The 22518-nt window shown below is 27.0% G+C and overlaps 4 protein-coding genes across 10 annotated transcripts in view; 3 read left to right on the top strand and 1 right to left on the bottom strand.

Annotated features, from left to right (window-relative positions):
* The first annotated feature begins 327 nt into the window (after positions 1–327).
* On the top strand, positions 328–3620 carry LOC118446156 (acyl-CoA Delta-12 desaturase-like). Of its 3 annotated transcripts, none has more exons than XM_035876502.2 (6): positions 328–1211; positions 1427–1572; positions 1798–1928; positions 2014–2219; positions 2355–2540; positions 3202–3620. In XM_035876502.2, the coding sequence occupies exons 2-6, from the start codon at positions 1428–1430 to the stop codon at positions 3509–3511; spliced, it is 978 nt and encodes a 325-aa protein (XP_035732395.1). In that variant the 5' UTR covers positions 328–1211; position 1427; the 3' UTR covers positions 3512–3620. The 3 variants fall into 3 exon arrangements, with proteins under 3 accessions (XP_035732395.1, XP_085515094.1, XP_085515093.1); XM_085658968.1 differs by having other exon boundaries at positions 328–1281; XM_085658967.1 differs by having other exon boundaries at positions 328–1572; positions 3202–3619.
* A 2835-nt stretch (positions 3621–6455) lies between these two features.
* Positions 6456–11541, top strand: LOC118446143 (acyl-CoA Delta-9 desaturase-like). The gene is made up of 6 exons (XM_035876471.2): positions 6456–6589; positions 8245–8465; positions 8718–8848; positions 9132–9337; positions 9438–9623; positions 9704–11541. Exons 2-6 carry the CDS (start codon positions 8258–8260, stop codon positions 10026–10028), a joined length of 1056 nt encoding a protein of 351 aa, XP_035732364.1. The 5' UTR covers positions 6456–6589; positions 8245–8257; the 3' UTR covers positions 10029–11541.
* Positions 11542–13497: 1956 nt separating this feature from the next.
* LOC118446101 (acyl-CoA Delta-9 desaturase-like) overlaps positions 13498–22518 on the bottom strand; it is an 18802-nt gene continuing 9781 nt past the window's right edge. For 2 of the 5 annotated variants that reach the window (XM_085659020.1, XM_035876402.2), the window contains exons 2-6: positions 15925–16148; positions 15487–15617; positions 15137–15342; positions 14851–15036; positions 13498–14770 (exon numbers count right to left, since the gene is read on the bottom strand). In XM_085659020.1, coding sequence (XP_085515146.1) covers positions 14446–14770; positions 14851–15036; positions 15137–15342; positions 15487–15617; positions 15925–16135 — 1059 coding nt within the window. In that variant the 5' untranslated portion in view covers positions 16136–16148 and the 3' untranslated portion in view covers positions 13498–14445. Of the gene's footprint in view, positions 14771–14850; positions 15037–15136; positions 15343–15486; positions 15618–15924; positions 16149–17898; positions 18004–18195; positions 18221–18403; positions 18546–22518 lie in introns of those variants that run through there. The other 3 variants (XM_035876411.2, XM_085659022.1, XM_085659021.1) reach the window with 3 other exon arrangements.
* LOC118446086 (acyl-CoA Delta-9 desaturase) overlaps positions 18738–22518 on the top strand; it is a 38082-nt gene continuing 34301 nt past the window's right edge. The window contains exon 1 of the mRNA XM_035876326.2: positions 18738–18893. Coding sequence (XP_035732219.2) covers positions 18871–18893 — 23 coding nt within the window. The 5' untranslated portion in view covers positions 18738–18870. The remainder of the gene's footprint in view (positions 18894–22518) is intronic.

The following is a 22518-nucleotide window of genomic DNA, read 5'->3' as shown; positions in this document are numbered from 1 at the left end:
TATTCTGATTTATTTGTCATAAGACTATTAGCTTAATAAATGAGTAAAAAAATAAAAAATAGATTTTTCAATCATCAAGTTTTCACGATAGTTGATTTTCTGTAGTAGGTTTTTTCTTTAATGTGTAAAGATTCGACACATACACAATGAAAAGAGATATATATTTATATATATATATATATATATATATATATATATATATATATATATGATTTTTATAAAATATATGTACACAAATTATATATATACGCGGTATGCATGTAATTATAATAAAATATTTACGAATCTTACTTTTTATAACTTGTTTGAAAAAAAGTAAATGATTATAATGATTTTCATTCCATTATTTATAAATGAAATCAAAATAAATTATTTATTGATTGATAAGTTTTGTAAAATAAGTTTGATAAATTTCATTACGAAAATTTAATTTGATTTTATTATTGTAATATTTTCATGAGTGACAATCACTATGAAATATGAAACATAAACATTCGTGGTAATCGATACTCATGTGAATTCTAAAATTCGTATTCACTTGTTACGTATTTTCATATCATATCATATCATCGTTGCGTATTAATATGGACAAGCAAAAAACAAACCATATTCTCTATTTTTATACGCAAGAATGATTCACAATAATGATAGATAACGATACTAGAATATGCAACAAGTAGAAACGTATTTTAATGTGTAAATTATCGTGATATTTACCTCGAATTAATAATCTATGATTACTGATGATCACTATCTTAAAATATATAGAATTTATATTACAGACTTTCAATAATTTTATATAAATAAAAGTGTGTGCGCGTGCGTGTGTGTGCATGTGGTATGTATTGATAATACTTTTCTTCAATACTTTTATTTGATTTTTGAATTTTTGTAGAAGCATGAAACTTAATTCAATATTGTGATATTGTCACGTCATTATACAGTTACTGATTATATTAACATAATAAGTACATGCTAATGAAAATATATATTTAATATTTATAAAATCTTGAAATAAGAATGCATTTTATTTGTACGAAAGAAAGAAACAATAGATTTTTAACACAATCATGGCATGCTATTGAAATACAGGAAATGACATGAAGATTAATTGTTAAATATATAAGTTTAATTTACATAAGCTCATGTTGAATTCTTTTCGATAATTTCAGTCTCTTTGGAAACTTCCAACGGTTCGAATGATCTTCCGAGTACGATAACAGTCTTTTTTCTTTTCGTATATTTCATTTTGGTTTTTGTGTGGTCCCTCTCGTCTCCCTCGTAAGAAAAACGAAACGATTAGTTATTTTCGCGAAACGAAAAAAATCAATATACGTTCTTATTGACAAACCTTCCAATAAAAATATTTTATATATATATATATTTTCTTTTTGTTTTGTTTTAATTTTTGATTGATTAACGACAGGATGTCAACAAATGAAAATAAAAATGTTTCGAGAACAGGGGAAATGAATTGGTTTTTAGTGCTATACTACATTCATCTTCACCTTTTTGGTGTTTATGGATTTTGGTTATTACTTTTCGAAGCGAAATGGATGACAGTGCTATTTGGTAAATTTCACTAACATCTTTTTATAAATAGAAAATAACATCACAAATTATAATAATATTTTAAATTGTATCATATTGATATTATTATCATTAATTATTCGAATTATTTTATATTCATTATCGAACCAAAATAAGTTTCGATGTTACTTTCTGTTTGTATTTACATGCACGAGAATATATGAACAAAATATCTCGAAAATATAACAAATCCGTAAACGATTTCAGCCATTTTTGTCATATCGATTGCTTGTTTTGGAGTAACTGTAGGCGCTCATAGATATTATGCACATAGAACATTCGAAGCATTAATACCTCTTAGATATTTTTTCCTTATAGCTCAGACTATTGCTGGTGTTGTAAGTGTCAGTGAAAAATAAAATAACACAAAAAAATTAAGTTGACATTATAATGTCATATGAAATATTATTTTTATTTCTACAGGGTCCTTTGTATGACTGGGTTCGTTATCATAGGATACATCATAAATATTATGATACTGATAAAGATCCGTATTCTACTAATAAAGGATTTTGGTACAGTTATTTTATCAGCTACATTATGAATTTAAATTTGAAGGAAGAGGAATTGAAAAAAATAGTAGACATGCGAGACATCGAAAATGATTCTTCCGTTTTGATTCAGAGATCGTAAGCGTCACTTTAATTATTTATTTACTTTATATATATATTATTATTATTATTATTATTATTATTATTATTATTATTATTATTAGTAATAATGACTATTATTCGTTATGTCTAACCGTTAACATTTCTTTTTAGATTATATTGGAGTTTGGTCATACCGGTAACATTACTAATTCTTATTTTCGTGCCTATGGAATATTGGAACGAAAGCGCCCAAAACTCTATCTTTATTATGGGATTTTTGCGATTGCTTATAACTTCTAGCGTATCTAAGATGGTTAACAGCGCCATCTTGATATGGGGTCTTAAACGAGGAGACAAGTTAATGTCCATTCTATATATTATTCGATTACTTTACAAGCTTTTTTTCAAAATGCCAAAAAGTCACGGTACCATTATGATTGATTCTGATGGTATACGTGTTAATTGAATTTAAGTACTTATAAGTCGCCTTATCAAATAGAAAGTTATCGTTTTCGTAATATCTGTGATGTTATATATAAACTTCTGAATGTTAAGATAATGATCTCTCTCTCTTTCTTTCTCTTTTTCTGTTTTATAATATATATTATATATAGTTACAAAAAAATTATAGAATCAGCATTGTCCTATTTTTTATTTATATAAATCCTCTGACGATTTTTTTTACTATTTTTTTTATGACGTACTTATATTATGATTATGTGAATCAAATAAGAGGGTAGATTTGAATATCGACAAATATCGTTATAAAGAGTATAAAAAAAACGGGCTCATTCGAATACAAGGAAAGAAGAAAGTACTTCGAAAGAACGTAATTTAATATACAAAACATAATATTACTTAATCAATTAATAGAGTTAAAGGATGAATTAGAAGCATGATTATTATCTTCAATATATTTATAACTTCCTTTATTAAGCCCTCGTGTTCGATTGCGCTCGTTTTTTATATACCATTTATATATAATAACATTAAAAAAAAATTAATCAATGTTTTACAGATTTCCAGTCGATGATAATTCGATCTTTTACATTACCAAATCTTATTGGCTAAATTATCATTATCTTCTTCCTTGGGATTGGAAAAGTTCGGAATTTGGCAAATACGATAAAGGATGCGGTACTATAATGATTAAAATTTTGCGTAATTTTGGTTTAGTGAGTCTACTTAAAACCTCATCGACGGAAGATGTTAGAAACATTATTCACAAATTTGGAAGTAAAAGCATTACATTGACAGAGGCGATAACTGAATTACAAAAGCGAAGCGAAGAGAAAGCTAAACGAGAAAACCTACGCTTTATACATTAATATAAAGAGATATTTGTATTTTATATGTTTATACGATTGAGACGAATTAAATGTTAATAAACTAATTATATAAGAAAACTTTTTTAAAGAATAATTAATTATCGACATTTATAGTAATCAATTTTGTTATAAACAGAAAAATATTATTCTTAATTTTATTGTTAGGATATATACATATACATAAATGTATTTAATAAAAAATATTTTTTATTCTTTAATATTTTTCTTTTAAAAAATTTTCTAAAATTATTACAAATTACATAAATATACTTGAAAATAAATTTGTATTGTATAAGAGATTTAACTCTACAACCCAACAAATTTTGTAAATATAACATATCACCATCTACAAGATTTTTTTACTGGAATTTTGTAGATCTTAAATATTTAGAAATACAAGATTTAATTGTACTTCATATGTTTGTCGCTATAGCAGAGCTCATGGAGTGCAAAGGATTCAAAAATGTTGCTGTTTCAAGCTCTCTTCAATATGATCGGTCGATAAAGTGTTATGTTTCTTGTGTCTATATTTACGAGAGTCATTGATACGTATAATTTACGTTACGTAGATCAATGACAACAGTAAGGAATTGATAAGTGTATCAGAAATTACAAAGATCACGGTATTGATAATTGAACTTTTTTAATTTCTCTTTTGTGAAAGTAAAAAAGTGGAAATAAATGTATATATATATACATAAAATAAAAAAAATATGTATATATATATATATATATATATATATATATATATATATAAAATGAAAAAACAAAAGAGGATATGTTATCGTAATTATTTACATTAAATGATCGTTCGAATCTTTGAAGATTGTTAGAAGAGGATATAATAATAATGAAAAAGGGGAAAAGGATCATTTTAAATTTTATAAACAAAAACTTTTATGAAAAACAGAAAATTGTATATTAGGAATATCAATTTGCTTGTTTCCTTGTTTATTCTTTTATTTTCATTTATATAATAAATTTAATTTTGCGTCATCGTGTAAAAACGATGAATATATCCAAAAACGATGAATGATACCAAGAAATCATTTTATATCATTATATCACCTATTAGAATCATCGTATCACGTAACATAAATAAAGTATGAAAAATTATGAATATCATTATTCTCTTGATAATAAAGTTCAATTTAATCAAAATGTTTGAAATAAATTTCTTCTACGTGGAATACATTTCTTGTATTTTTTATAAACTAAATTTCTTTATTAAAACTTTCATCTTTTGATTTAATGTAAGTTCGTTTATTGGTTTGAAATATGGAAAGCATGCCAATTATTTTAAAACAGGTACTTAAAATCATTTTTTTTTACACATATGTCATTATAACGCTTATGTAATACATTTATTAACATTTATATTTAATTTATTAAGTTGGCCAATAAATATTGTTGGAATATTTAATATTTTTTATTTCAATAAGAAAAAAAAGAACAAAATATAATATAATATTGAATTGGCCAATGATTAATGTCGAAATATTCAATAAAAAATACTAATATTTTTTATTTAAATCTAAGATATTGATAGCTTCGTGAAATATATATTGATGAAGTGGCCGTTGGTAAAAAGCGCTGACGTATGATAAACAATTTTTTTTATAATTTTTTCTCTGCGATATTGTCTTCTAAAATTTCATATGGCTCTTTTAGTTATCGAGAAGTTATTAATGTTTTATGTTTTAAAATAAATGATTTTATTATTAAATACTGTGAACATATGTGAACAATATGTGAAATATGTGAACATATTTCGTTTGGTTAATATGGTTGAAGGTATAAAAATTTGTTCCTATTTAATTACTTCATCTGTCGCGTTATCGGAGTAACTGTCATTATTTTTTTTATAGTTAAATTTCATATATTTCGAACAATAAGAAAACAATGTCACTTATATTTTGGCTATTTAACTGTCTAAATAAATTTCTCCCAAATTTGTGACTTAGCTAAATCATTTTCTCCTATACGAAATCGTTACGGCAATATTTCAAGATAAAATTAATAAATATGCAAATATATACAAGAATTGTTCAATATTATTAGGATATAACTATTCTAATATTATCATAATTTGCAGATACGATTATGTTATTATTATCAACATAATTTAATTTTCTCGTTACTTGATTTAGGAATTGGAATTTCGATGTACATTTTAATAATTAATCGAACTTTTATAACTTGTCAAGTTATAAAATTATTTTAATTTTTATCGAAGAGAATTTTTATTGATAAATATTTTATCGAATAAAACTTTTATTAAATAAAATAATTAATTATTTATGATTTTATACATAATGTAAATAAATGCGATATTGGCCATGATGAATAATATTATTGACTCATCTTCGTTTAATTTATCGAAGAAAAAGCATGACCACATATGGTCATGTCGAATGATTCGTTGCGTCATTGTCCACATGCATAAAAAGGAAGTAGAGTCAAAGTTGAAATTCATCGCATTTTTTATTTTCCGATCTTCATATACAGAGTTGGTTGCGTCAGCATTTTGTACGATCAAATTTAAACAAGATTATGCGTTTTCCGTATATTTTAATTATATAAATAATTATAGAAATAATATTGGTTAATTATACAAAATAATATTAATAATATTATTGAATAATTTTTATATAGTCTATTGGGTTATAAAATAAAACCTGCAATAGCAGATTTTATTTCCTTTTATTTATAAATCGTTTAAATCAAAAGTAATTTTTCATTTTTTCGATTTCAATACGTAGACAAATTTCTCGGCCGATCAAAAAACAATACGTAAGACAATTCGATCGTATTTCTCTTTCTCTTTCTCTCTCTCTCTCTCTCTCTCTCTCTCTCTCTCTCTCTCTCTCATTCTCTTTCTTTCTCTTTTTTTTTCTTCTTTTCTTCTTCTTTCTCGAAGAATTGAGAAGGAGAAAGGATAAGTGAAAAATGATCGTCGTAGAAATTTTAATAAAGTAATAAAATTAAGGAGTTGTATTTCATTCAATCGATCGTCGATACTCGTGAATATCATAGTAAAAGAGTGGATCGACAGGATCAAGTAGAAATTTCAATAAGGTAACAAAATTAAAGAGTTGTATTTCATTTAACCAACCATCCAATCAGTATCTCCTAAAATTTATCCAATTTATGAGGTAATTCATCATAATTATCGTTGTGATATTTAAAATTCATTAAATTCTTTGAAGCGAGAAGAGTGAGAGAGAAAAAGAGAGAGAAAGAGAGAAAGAGAGAGAGAGAGAGAGAGAGAGAGAGAGATAAAAGATATAAGATAATAAAATAATAATCCTTTTGTTGTGAAAAATTTAACAAGTGTTCATATATCCTATAAATTCGTAAAAACGTATTTAGCAGTGTTATCGTATATGAAACATATATGGTTAACTAAATGCTAGTGAAATTTGTCAATTATTAATTATTTCGGTGAATATTGTAATATTCATTATTCGTAAAACATGTTTTAATTTTTTTCTTTCTTTCTTTCTTTTTTTCATTTTTCTTTCTTAACGATTTCAAATGATGTCATTTAATAATCATTCTACATACATAGATATATATATACAAAAGGATAACTCTGTTACATTTTCTAAATTCCTTTATCTATCGGCAAATAAAAGTCTCTCGCTGCATATCCATTTTTTGGCGTTTAATTATAATCTTTCTCTATTGGAGATTCGTTATTTTCCTGTAAATCATGGAGAAGAATTTCATTTTTTCTTTTCTATTTTTGAATCTTGAAAATTTTCTGTTATTTTAGAATGTAAAAAAAGAGTCATAGTTTGTCAATATATATGGAACAATGATATTTGAACTTTCATTGTTCTCATTCTGTCTCTTTTTTTTCTTTTTTGTTTTTTTTCACGAATACAATAACTAAACGGATAATTTTAAAAATATAAAATCATATGACTTCATCGGAATTATAATATGGAATACATTTATGCAAATTTCTCACGTTTCATTGAATATCTATAAATAAATTTGACATACAATTGATTTTATGTCTGTTTTCTAAAATTTAATATATTATTGTGCATCAAACATTTTATATAACTCGTACGTGACCTGATGATTTATTTATTATAAATCTGATTTAATTTAATAAATTATTAAACAATCTTATTATTTATTGCTATTACTTATTATTTATAATTAATTATATTATAAATTTTTTAAATCAAAAGTATTTTTTCATATTTTCGATTTCAATATGTAAATAAATTTCTCGGTCGATCAAAAAACAAGACGTAAGACAATTCGATCGTGTTATTCTTTTTCCCTCTCTCTCTCTCTCTCATTCTCTTTTTATTTCTTTCTCTTTTTTTCTTCTTTTCTTCTTCTTTCTCGAAGAATTGAGGAAGTTGAAAAATGCACTTATTATTTATTATTAATTATCACTTATTATTTCATTTTTTACTAATGAAAATGAGTTGTAATATGTTAAATTATATTGTATTTATTATATGATATATCTGATAAAAAATAATTAAAAGATATAATTACCTAATTATCTTTTATAATGTCGATGGATATCAATTTTTAAAAATAATAAAATGTATAAGAAAAATGTATAAGAAAAAAAACGATAATATATTATATTAGTCATATTTTAATATTTAACTATTTAGAAATATAGTTTCCTTCGATATTTATTTACTATATCTATAATATTTATTTTTCTTATTTTCTTGTCCATTTTGTTTTTTCTTAAGGATAAATTCAAACATGGCTCCGAATATTATAAGTAGCCCTATTGGAATTCTATTTAAAGGAGAAAAGATAGATCAACCAGTCGAAATAAACAAGGAAAAAGAAATATATAAAAGGAATATAATTTGGAGAAATGTTGCAATATTTAGTGGTCTACATATCGGTGCTGTCTACGGTGCCTATCTTGCACTCACATCTGCTAAATTGTTAACAACGCTTTTCAGTAAGTATGCACACATACACATGCTCTCTCTCTCTCTCTCTCTCTCTTTTTCTCTCTCTTTCTCTCTCTTTCTCATTTCTCACATAATTCATAATATTATATGTCACATTTACGGATTAAAAAGATTTTATGTGATGAATACTGAACACATTCAGCCAATTGAAACGAATATTTTAACGATTTTGTTACGCGATTTTAACACATTAAAAAATTTCAATAAAAATATATATATATTATATCCATTTTTTTCAGGTATCTTACTTAGCATGTGGTCGGGTATTGGTATCACAGCAGGAGCTCATAGACTATGGGCGCATAGATCCTACAAAGCAAAATGGCAACTTCGATTAATTCTTATTATATTCAACACTATAGCCTTTCAGGTAAAAGATAATCTATTCATCTATTCAATAGATTTCTTGTATTTCAATAAAAATTAATTACTATGAATTATTTTATCACGAAGATAATTATATTATTGCGAAAAAAATGGATTGATTAATTAATATAACATAGGATTTATTCGTATGTATTAAAAATCATTCGTTAGCTATTAGCCGATCGTCGAAGAAATATATTAATAACAATAAACTAATATCTTTTTAATCTTATCAAACAACCATCGCTCGATAAAGATAATTAAAAATTGATCTCCTTTTGCGGCAGGATGCGGCTATCGATTGGGCAAGAGACCACAGGGTTCATCATAAATATAGCGAAACTGATGCGGATCCACATAACGCAAAAAGAGGATTCTTCTTCTCTCACGTAGGTTGGTTGCTACTTAGGAAACATCCGGATGTTAAACAGAAGGGTAAAGGAATCGACATGAGCGATCTTAAAAGTGATCCCATTATCGCCTTTCAGAAGAAGTATGGCTGCTTTTACAGTATTTTTATATATTTTACATTTATAGGAAATATGAGAATTTAAGTTAAACGAATAGCTATTACAAGGAGATTAATGTTTCAGATACTACTTCATTCTGATGCCTTTGATGTGCTTCATTTTGCCAAGCATAATACCTATGTACTGTTGGAATGAAACCTTCCTCAACTCTTATTTTATTCCTGTAGTATTTCGTTACGTCTTCACCTTAAATATGACGTGGCTAGTGAATTCCGCCGCTCATCTTTTTGGAAATAAACCTTACGACAAGTTAGTTAAAGCCGATGGATTAATATACGATTATTAATTCTAACGAATGGTTTTGTAAATGTTGAAATTGTTGTTTATAGATACATCAATCCTTCCGAAAATAAAGGAGTAGCAATGATGGCATTGGGCGAAGGCTGGCATAATTATCATCACGTATTTCCATGGGATTACAAAACTAGCGAATTGGGTAATTACAGGCTTAATATCACAACCGCGTTCATCGACTTCTTTGCAAAAATAGGTTGGGCCTATGATCTAAAAAGTGTCTCGAAAGATATGATAAAATCGCGAGTACTGAAAAGCGGTGATGGTACTCATGATGTTTGGGGTTGGGGCGACAAGGATCAAACACAAGAAGAGAAACAACATGCCATAGTTACGTATACTTCGACGAAGGATCAATAACTGTTCTCTCTCATTTTATCCTCTTCGCTCTTATTTGTTTTTCCTCTTTCGAGAATATCCTTACATTCACTTGACAAAACTAAGTAATTCACGATCATGAATCTATTATTCTCTATAAAACTATTTTTGCGTTACGATTTCTCTCCTCTCCCATTCCTCATATTTTCTTATTCACGATAATATAATACCCTTGACATAATTTCACGACAATTTAATTTATAGATAGAATAATCTATCGAATAGACTATTAGAATGTCTTTCAAACTTCAAAGGTTGTATGTAATAAGAATTAATCGGAGTTTACCATTTTGCTTTATGAATCGTTTATTCATAAACTGCGCCCTCCTGCTGTGATACCAAAACCTGGGCACTGACCAATTAAAAAAGCTGAAAAAACAAATAATAATATATGTGTTTTTTTATTTCGTTGAAATTTCAAAATGCATTAAAGTCTTATTATGAAATCGTGAAAAAATACGTACTGATACGCTTTTAATTTGATGGGTATTATATATAATATCAAAAGTAATCTAAAGGAACGTAACACGTTAGGACAAAAGGGGAAGAGAGAGAGAAAGAGAGAGAGAGGGAGAGAGAGAGAGAAAGAGGGAGAGAGAGAGAGAGAGAGAGAGAAAGAGAGATAAAGTTTGTGCATGTGTGTATACTTATTAAAATGCGATGTTAACAATTTATTCGGAGATAAGAGCCGTAAACAGTATCAATCAAAACCATTAAATATCGCGACATTTCTCCAAACAATACGTCTTTTATATATTTCTTTTTCCTTGAAGAAAAGAACTTCTATTAGGCTACTTGTAATAATTTGTGCCATGATCAGTATATAATGGAATGATATATAATTGAAAAATAAGTACTTTTAATTTCAAAATATATGAAACACTTACATGTAATATTTTTTCATTATACTTCTTTTAAACAAATATTTTAAACATATTAAAATAAGAATACAATTTATTGAGAGACAAAAGAATTTAATACTCAATGTTGGAAAAAATTAAACTTAAGTGTTTGTAGTTATTCTTAAGGGTAAAGAAATTCTTATTTGTTTTGTAATTTAAAATATTATTTTTATTTCCACAAAGTCCATTGTACAAGGCTCATTATCACGGGATATATTATAAGTATTTTACATATATTTAATAACAACAATAAAAAGAATTAATCGTTGTTTTATAGATTTCCAGTCGATGACAATTCAACCTTCTATATAATCAAATTTTATCGATTCAATTATCATTATCTTCTTTCTTGAAATTGGAAAAATTCGAATTGGGAAATAAAATAAAGGTTTTAATGATAATTAAAATTTGACGTAATTTCGAGTTCGTAAAATTATTTAATATCACGTCAACGGATGATACGAGAAACGTTATTCAGAAACTTGAAAATAAAAACATTCCATTGACAGAGGCGATGACTGTATTACAAAAGCAAAGCGAAGGCGAAGAAAATCTATGTTTTATACATTAATATAAAGAGATATTTGTATTTTATATGTTTATACGATTGAGACGAATTAAATGTTAATAAATTAATTACATAAGAAAACTTTTTTAAAGAATAATTAATTATCGACATTTATAGTAATCAATTTTGTTCTATACAGAAAAATGTTATTCTTAATTTTATTGTTAGGATATATACATATACATAAATGTATTTAATAAAAAATATTTTTTATTCTTAAATATTTATTTTCCTTTTATTAAATTTTCTAAAATTATTACAAATTACATAAATATACTTGAAAATAAATTTGTATTGTATAGGAGATTATTCTACACCCCAACAAATTTTATAATATAACATACCACCATCTCTAAGATTTCTTTACAGGAATTTTGTAGTTCTTAAATATCTGGGAGCACAAGACTTGTCACCATAGTAGCTCCCATAAAGTGCAAAGAATCAAAAAATGTTGCTGTTTCAATCACCCTTTGAAATGATCGGTCGATAAAGTGTTATGTTTCTTGTATCTATACTTATGAGAGTCAATGATATGTTTAATCTATGATTACGCAAATCAATGGCAACGGTAACAAAAGATTATTTCTTATTTTTTTTATTCTGAATCTATGCTCGGATTAGTCAACGATATCTTTGTATCTTCTGTCTTATTATCTGTTTATATAAGTTCAACTAGATTTATTTATTTTTATAGTTTGATAAAAAGAGGAACATGAACGTTATTAAGGAAAAAATGAACAAATCTTTCGTTCAAATTCTACATACTTTCATTTAATATTATTACTATTATTAATGATTGGTATCTTTGATACTTTATCACAATTTCGATTAAATAACGATAGTTTATTCAAATTACTCGATACGTGTTTAATTTTCTTACGATTAACATTATTTTTCGACTTGACATAACATAAAAATACCGAAATATTTGTATATAATAATTTAAATTTATTGCGCGCGCGATTAGTACTAAATTTATATTAATATATGGAAAACATATACTGTTGACATAACGTTGTTCCTGAGCGAGATTCAGAGTTTATAAGGAACGCCTGGAATAATAATATACCAGATACAAATAAAAATAATATACTGCGCAATGTTTCGCCTATTTATTCACTCTTAATGCTTAAAATTAACGTAGTTGAGAAATGTATCAAACATTGCAGAGATTACGGAATTAACCGTGCGGTAAGACAATAGTAAAACTAAATTTTTCGATTATAAAATAGTTTATCCTTTTGTTATTATCTTCGTTCTTATTTCAACACTTGTTACAGTTTTATCAAACCGTACCGCATTTATTTCTTTATCAAAAAGAATAATTTTATTGAGAGAGTATTTTTTTAAATTTTACTTTATATGAAAGGTTTACATATAATATGTTTTCCCTTAAATCTTCTTTAAGCAAATATTTTCAACATATTAATATAAGAATAATGAAAGCCAACAAAATTTAATTCGTAAATTTCCTGAAAATTAAACTTAAAAAGTTTATAGCAATTTTTATTGGCAATCGATATCTTAGTTGTTCTGTAATATTTTCCTTAATAATAAAATTTAATAAAACAAATGAAACGTTTATTAGTATGCAAGATATTTCGAAAATATTATGAACAAACGAAATGGTCTTACCGCATTACTTGATTATTTTCCGAGTACTCTGAATAAAAAGAATCTTAACTAAATAAATTATGTATATATTAATATTGTGTATATTATGTATATATTAATATATATATATATATATAATTGTGTATATATTAATATATACATAAACACACGTTTCTGTGCGTCGGACGTCAATAAATTTTTACATTTATTATACATCCTTTTTTCATACGTTCAAACGTACTTTATAATTTTCTTTTTCAAATATCAAATAATTTTTAGTAATAATAGATTCACGAAGAATATTCACACAATATAAGTAAATTAATCGTTAGTTGGATTTAATGATTAACAATTAAAACTCATCACCGTGGTTTAATTAATGTTTCTTTTTTCCTTCATTTATTTTTATTGTTTTATTATTATCATTACTGAAAAAAATGAGCACAGTGATACGAGAATTATCTTACGAAATAATTCATCGATGACTGAAACACGCACAAAAACAAATTACTTTTGCAATTACATTGTAACTTGTAGAAATATTCTCATATAATCATCGTTTTGATTAAGTTTCCAGTAGTAATAACATTAAAACAATTCCCCAAAATTGGTATTAATAAATGTATTAAATTTAAATATTGATAGTGTATATATATATATATGCATACTTCCTCTTTTTCCCCTATATAAAAACTACTGTACGCAATAATAATAAGAAACCGAAGAAACCGTATCGCTAATTTACTAACAAGAACAAAAACATGAAATATAACTTAAGTAGTTCCCAGAATGAAAATCCTGACTTTTCTTTGCGTTACTTACTTTGAAAGGCATCTGTGAAATTCTGAATGTTATTAAAGCGATCATGCCCATTTTACATTGATTATTTTTTAGAATCGTATTTATTAGAATCGTATCGGTAATGAGAATAGTCGTATCAAAATCTTCGAAACTTGTTGGATATAATTTTTCAAAGTCGAGACTTTCGTTGCGCAACAACGGATTTTTTTATCTTTCCGTTGGTGAATTATATGTACTACTGGAATTCAATTTAATACACAGGTACAAAGATCACCCACTCAGTAATAAAAATTATAATTTATCACATACCATTCAAGTTATGTAATTTAAAGAGGAACGTAAATGTATGTAAAAAGAAGAGGAGAACAAGGGAAATCATAAAATAAAGATTATAGTTTAGGGAATAATAAACTCATACTTACGAATTACTCTTATTTTTGTTGAGTAAATGTAAGGATATTCTCGAAACAGGAAAAACAAATAAGCGCGAAGAGGATAAAAAGAGACAGAACAGTTATTGATCCTTCGTCGAAGTATACGTAACTATGGCATGTTGCTTCTCTTCTTGTGTTTGATCCTTGTCGCCCCAACCCCAAACATCATGAGTACCATCACCGCTTTTCAGTACTCGCGATTTTATCATATCTTTCGAGACACTTTTTAGATCATAGGCCCAACCTATTTTTGCAAAGAAGTCGATGAACGCGGTTGTGATATTAAACCTGTAATTACCCAATTCGCTAGTTTTGTAATCCCATGGAAATACGTGATGATAATTATGCCAGCCTTCGCCCAATGCCATCATTGCTACTCCTTTATTTTCGGAAGGATTGATGTATCTATAAACAACAATTTCAACATTTACAAAACCATTCGTTAGAATTAATAATCGTATATTAATCCATCGGCTTTAACTAACTTGTCGTAAGGTTTATTTCCAAAAAGATGAGCGGCGGAATTCACTAGCCACGTCATATTTAAGGTGAAGACGTAACGAAATACTACGGGAATGAAATAAGAGTTGAGGAAGGTTTCATTCCAACAGTACATAGGTATTATGCTTGGCAAAATGAAGCACATCAAAGGCATCAGAATGAAGTAGTACCTGAAACATTAATCTCCTTGTAATAGCTATTCGTTTAACTTAAATTCTCATATTTCCTATAAATGCAAAATATATAAAAATACTGTAAAAGCAGCCATACTTCTTCTGAAAGGCGATAATGGGATCACTTTTAAGATCGCTCATGTCGATTCCTTTACCCTTCTGTTTAACATCTGGATGTTTCCTAAGTAGCAACCAACCTACGTGAGAGAAGAAAAATCCTCTTTTTGCGTTATGTGGATCCGCATCAGTTTCGCTATATTTATGATGAACCCTGTGGTCTCTTGCCCAATCGATAGCCGCATCCTGCCACAAAAGGAGATCAATTCTTAATCATCTTTATCGAGCGATGGTTGTTTGATAAGATCAAAAAGATATTAGTTTATTGTTGTTAATATTTTTGTTAAATATATTTCAATCACAAATCTATTGTATAGACGAATCTCTTACCTGAAATGCCATAGTGTTGAATATAATAAGAATTAATCGAAGTTGCCACTTTGCTTTGTAGGATCTGTGCGCCCATAATCTGTGAGCTCCTGCTGTGATACCAATACCTGAACATTGGTATAGTATAACAGCTGAAAAAAGTAATAATATATAATCTATATGTTGCAAATATATGTGTATCTTTATTTCGTTGAAATTTCAAAATAACATTATAATCTTCTTACGAAATCATAAAAACATTTGTGTCAAATGTTTCTGATCATATTAAATTTACTTAATTCCGCGGATATCATATATTATGAATAATCTAAAAGAACATGATGGGAGAAGGGAAGAGGAGAAAAGAAAGAGAAAAGAAAGAGAAGAGGAGAGAGGGAGAGGGAAAAAAGAGAGATGGAAAGATAGATATGGGAAATATGTACCTATGTGCATACTTACCGAAAAGCGTTGTTAACAATTTGGCAGATGTTAGTGCAAGATAGGCACCGTAGATAGCACCGATATGTAGACCACTAAATATTGCAACATTTCTCCAAACTATAGTCCTTTTATATATTTTTTTTTCCTTGTTTATTTCGACTGGTTGATCGTCTATCTTTTCCCCTTGTAATAAAACTCCCGTAGGGCTGTTTGTGATATTCGGTGCCATGGTTGAGTTTATCCTTAAGAGAGAGAAACAAAAAAAAAAAAGAAAAAAGAAAATTAAATAAGATAGATACTATAAAACATATATAAATAAATATCGAACGTATCTACGTTTTTAAATGTAAATTCTATAAATTTAAAAAAAATTTTTAAGTGTAAATTCGTTCTTTTTTCCGTTATGTTTGCGACGTTTTCTTTTCTTTTTCTTTTTTTTTTTGATAAATCCATAGAAATTTGTTTATATTGTATACCCGGATACATTCTTCTTCCACTCTTTCAAATAAATAACCCAATTGTTTGACGATTATAATAGATTGTCTCATAATTTGTATTCTTGTTGTTTTTAATAATTAATATACAGGCAAGTGTACGATTTATGTGACATCGTGAAGGTTTGGATTTGGCGTCTCTGGTCCGAGACAAGCAAAAGTCGGATGGTACAAAACGGCATCTCATTTATTTTCAAATATATGAATTTTTTAACTCTAAGATGACACACACTCACACACACACGTATGTATGTATATGTATGAAGAATTCTGTTTTCACCATGAATAGTATATTCAACAAGACGCAACCCTGATATACATATATCCATAAAATGATGGTTAGACTTTATCTCTTTGTGATATATTCTGAATTAGGCTAAAATAATTTAACCTGCTAATTAAAATTATTCACGTGTTTAAAGCCCTTTCGAAATCATCCAGTTTGTTACTTTTGGAAATTTTATTGTGGAAAAAAAAAAAGAAAGAGATAATAAACTTATTATTTACAATATATAACCTTTCCTTTAAAAGATCTAGCCAAAACGATTAAAATACCTGTATATTGGATTATCATCTTTATGTCACAAACATGCAACATTCATGGTCGAAATATGGCATAATTCGACGGGTCTCGTATATATATGATAGTAGAGCTGAAAATTATGTATCGTACAAAATAATTATTTTTACTTTTGTTTGTCTCGTTTCAGGAATTGACACCGTCGAACATTAATATTACAGAAACTATATATCCTCCAATATCTATGATAGAATCCAAGATCGTAGAAGATGATTATAGCATTTAGTCATTTTCTACTACTCATGTACATATATATGTACGATGTGTTGTAATATGTTAAAAAAACTTAATTACAGTATTAAAAAAAGATCAGATAATAAATAATAGTTAATTAGCAAATAATACGACCGTTTAGTAATGTTAAAGTTAAAAAATATATACATTATATTAATACATTATTAATACAATTACGTAAAACTAAAAAAAAATTAAGTATGCATAAAATTGATGGATACGCATTCTGTGCTAAGAGTAAAAAAAAATTCGAGTAGAAAATGTAAATATAGTTGTTAATGTATATCACATGTTCGATGTTATACATTTTCTGCTTTTAATTTTCAACACCTTATTGAAATACCTGTTTGCCTTTTACATCCATGGGAAAGAAGAAAAGCACAGAAAAACAAAAAAAGAAAAGGAAGTGAAAACAAACGGAAAGATCGAATCAACAAAGAAACGACAAATATTTTAATTTATGACGTACGCGCGAGCAAAGTTTATTAATTTTTTTTTTGCATTTAAAAATCGGAGAATAACTTATTAGATTAGCATTTAATTAGATTGACTTCTGAAATAAATTATTTTTTATTCGACAATATCGTTAAATGATAAAACAGATTTTGTCATTTAACGGTATTAAATAATAGAAATTAAAGAAATTATTAATATAAAAAGTAAGAGTTCCTCCATTAGATATACCTTGACACTTAAATTTACAATAAAAAAAAATTGATAAAGTGAAGTCAAACGATTTGGCTTGTGAACGGCTCATTTATCCTTTCGCGGATATAACGATACTAACTTATACGTATAGAATGATCGTTAAAAAAGAATGTAGTTTGAAATCATTGGCATAAAACAAAAAGGAAAAATAAAAATAAGCGAAAAAGGTAGAAAAAAATAAAATTTGTGTTACGAAGAACGATAATTGCAATATTTATCGTAATGACTGATAATTGGCATACATTGTGATAACTTCACTAGGATCGAACTAACCGTATTCCACAAAACGAAAAAGTACATTCTCAAAAATTTTTCGTATATTTAAATATGTATTTTTGACTTTACTAGATTGTTCCTTTCTTTCTTGTAAGATTTTTTTCTTTCTTTCTCTTCCTCCTCCGTCCCGTCATTAATTCTCTCTTCTTGTTTCAAAGAAATTCTCAAAAGTTTATATATCACGATAATAATTGACACGAAATACCTTGTAAATTGGCAGAATTCCAGAAGATATTGTACGTTAGAGAGTGGACGAACAAAAAACAACCCTTTCTACCACACGATTTCTATTTAATCCTTCCTACCTACTACTATTGCGATAATGACGAGTTTGCGCACATCGAATATTCTCCTCCCCACTTTTTTTATTTTTTGTTGAGGGAGAGAGAGAGAGAGAGAGAGAGAGAGAGAGAGAGAGAGAGAGAGAGATACGATCAAATTATCATACATAATAGTTGTTGATCGATCGAAGAATTCATCTACATATTCATCTACAAATCGAAAAAATGAAATTTTCTCGATATAGATTATTTAGAAAAACGAGCGTTTCCTTTAGACGATATTCGCGGAACGACCTGTGTGTACGAGTATCACCTCTAGACGATATTGGCTGGACGACCAGTGTGTACGAGCATCGTTGTATAACACTTAAAGAATCGTACGATCAAGAGAATGACGAGGCTGCATCGAAAGATGTAAGTTCGAACATCAATTTATCTAAGCGTGATATGTAGATTTTTCGGCGCAATGCTCCGTTCAGTAGTGTCACTCCGACGGAGCACACTGCCGTAGCGAAAGGGTTAATTTAAAAATAAAAAAGAGGAAGAAAGAGAGAGACAGAGAAGGATCTGTGATTATGATTCTAGGAGTACCTGGAAGGAGTCATATGCTATCACTGCATTGAAAATTTTCTTTTGTATTTAAAATTTTGTACGAATTCTTAAGTTTCCCTAAATAAGTATCTCTCACTCTCTCTCTCTCTCTCTCTCTCTCTCTCTCTCTCTCTCTCTCTCTCTCTCTCTCTCTCTCTCACTTACTCTCTCTTTCTCTGCGATATGTTAGAGTGTGTGAGTTGCTTGTAAATAATGATATAAAAATAAATAATTATAGCTTGTAAATATAATAAATATAGCGTCGAATAAGGAATTAACCAACATTGGCTATTAACATGGCGAATATTTATAACAAAAAACAATGAAACTGAATATATGCATAATAAAAAATTCAAAACCTTTTCCTCATTGATATAGAACATTTACAAATTATAAACTTTAAAAAAGATTCCATCGAAAGATAGGTTAAAATAATTTAGATATATCCTGTGTTTCTAATGTAATGACTCATCATCGAATTACTAATTACAAATGTAATGTTTAATATTTTCTCTATGACTTTACTATTATCGTCACTATTATTTTTTTCTTTTTTTCTTTTTTAAATATTCTTTAATCATATTTCTAATTTGTTTAACAAATCAGAGTAGAGAATATAACATTTAAATTACATCGTGTGCGTATGCGAATGCATAATATATAAAATATAAAAAATAGTTCGATTGAAGAAATATTCGAATAGATATTATGAAATTATATGGAAAATTGTCCTATTATATTTATTTTTTTTTAATCATTATTATAAATATATATAACAAACGATATAACATACGAAGATATATTGAAATCCATTTCAAAGTATTTTTCAATATCTTTCTCTTTCTTTAAAAATATCACGAGGATTATGATCTATGAAGAAAATGTGAAGCAAATTCGACATCGAATAAAACATTGCCAAAGGTCGTGGTTAAAAAGAGAGAGAGATAATGTTAGTAACTGCATGAGATACAATGAATAGCGAATTCTTCCCACTGATGGGACGCTGGCACTGTTTAATATGTTTAGATGTTATGATTATGCCACCTTGAAAAATAATATATGTCGACTGCTAGTTGCATCTCGCGAGAAGAGTAACGAGGCTTTTAGGCGCAGACGCGACGTCAGTAGATAGCCTCCTCTCTTTATCCTTCACAACCCTTTCCGGAGGATGAACCTAACCAATGTCACTTTCGAAAGTTCTCTCGGACGATCAGCTAACTTCCACGGAAATTACTTCTTTGACGTTCTTTTCTCTCTCTCTCTTTCCCTCTCTCTCTCTCTCTCTCTTCCTTATTTTTTTTTTCAATTTCATTATTATATTACATATTATACTCTCTTCTTTACCCTATGTGTCAGTCGATCGATAGTATTTTCTTTTCCTTTTTTTTTAAATTAGTTATTATTCCTTATTAAAGTGACAATTAACGTAAAAATTTAATTTCTTTAATATTCTTCTCTCATAATTTAATAAATTTTTCAATAAGATACTAATTTTATATAAAAAAAATTTCACTTTTATCTCATACACTTATTTAATTACACTGAGGGGATAAAAAAGAAAGACAAAGAAAAGGAAAAAAGAAAGAAAAAAAAAGAAAAAAAGAAAAAGGATCTCAAAGAAAGAAAAATATTGAATAAAATCGTAATCTTTTAAAGTGAATTTCCGTCGAATAAAAATAATTAAATTTGATTATTCTAAATCAAATTTAAATATGCTAAATGTATTCAACAATCTTGGAAAATTCTATTCAAATAACAATTTCTAAATTAAGCATATTATTTTTTTCCTTAGCTAGTTAAATTCGATATTTCGATATTTATGCATAATGACTTATGTTTAATTTCTAACTCAAATTGAACGAATAAGTAATCATAATCGATGAAAGTTCACTTTAGAAATAAAATAAAACTGATTTATTTCTATCAATCTTTTTTTCATTAAGTATTACATTGAATTATTAAAAATTGTTGTCGTTCAATTATCGTGAACTTTTCGAAAAAGCTAAATATGTATATATGTATATATATATGTATGTACGTATATACATATATTATGTACGTAGAATATATATCATGTACTAATGAGTTATAGGTGTAATAATGGTACATATAATATAAATACGTCGCGTATCGTTGCAATTTCTTTTTTAAACGAGTGCTTAGTTCGAAACTATTCTTCGTCATTTCCTGAAGAAGATTGCCAAGCGGTGATATTCATTGACATCGAGATTATTAGAAAAGAATGGAATAATAGTGAACGTCTTCTTTCGAAGATGTTCTTTATCCTCTCGTGAAGGTGACCATATATTAGAACTAAATGAATACTCATTTTAAATTTATAATAAAGTGAATTTTAATGAAAAACAAAAACAAAATTGTTTACTAGTAAAAACTTCGATTTGGTTTTTAGTTTTTTCTTTTTTCTTAATTTTAATTATATTAGTTTATTTATTATATTAGTTAATTTTATTTTTATTGTTATTTTTCTACTTTTATTTACATAGTAACATTAGTTTCATCTCAATACGTAGAAACAATTAATCAAGAATATTTATTTGTGACTTTGTATAATATACTACGCGACATAAGTAAGATCTAAATATTGAGAATTGCAAATATTATTATCTTTATCAAAATGCAATGTAATAAAAACACTTGCATAATTCATAAAATAAGCTTCTTAAAAATAATCAAGAAGGAACAAAGCAAAACTTCCTTATTTCGATTTAACGAGAGTTTATCGTTCTTTTAAGTAAGAGAAAAACAACTAATTTTTCAAAATGAATACTTGAGATTATTTTATATATATAAATATACATACATATATAGATATAATATGTATGTTTACTAATACAATATATATACATATATATACAGGTTATTATATCATTCAAGAAATTTATTAAGATTCATAATTCATTTATTAAGTTGAGCAATAAATACTGTTTAGTATTTTATATTTCTATAAAAGAATAATGAAATATAGTGCAGTATTGGGGTTGGCCAATAAATAATGTCGAAATACTCAGTAAAAAATAGTAGTATTATTTATACAGATATAAAACACTGAGAAAATTTGATAAATATTTATTGGCCAACTCATTGACAAATTATATTGCGTCTAATTTTCACTTATATTATTTCTTTTGAATCAAATTCTTTTTTATAAATATATCCTCGAATTGATAAGAAATATAATTATTCGAATTTTATCGTACAATTACAAGTTCGATCACTCTATTACTACCATCACTAATATTTGCTCCAGTTGTTTCGTTACATAAACGAGCTCGTTGCAAGGTCTTAAAGATAACTTTGCCATTGACATTCTCTTTCCCCTGCTCGTCGTCTTATTTTCTTTTTCAATCATGCGAGCGCTGCCAAGTAATTGTACGACCAGAGCAATGTAAATCGTCCGAAACCTCAACCTTGTCTTCTCTTATATCGC

Source organism: Vespa mandarinia, chromosome 8 (genome assembly GCF_050613455.1).
Source record: "Vespa mandarinia isolate Hongniang chromosome 8, ASM5061345v1, whole genome shotgun sequence".
NCBI classification, from domain to species: Eukaryota; Metazoa; Arthropoda; class Insecta; order Hymenoptera; family Vespidae; genus Vespa; species Vespa mandarinia.
Note: the sequence above shows the minus strand (reverse complement) of the source record. Positions and strands in the feature narration are given on the sequence as shown.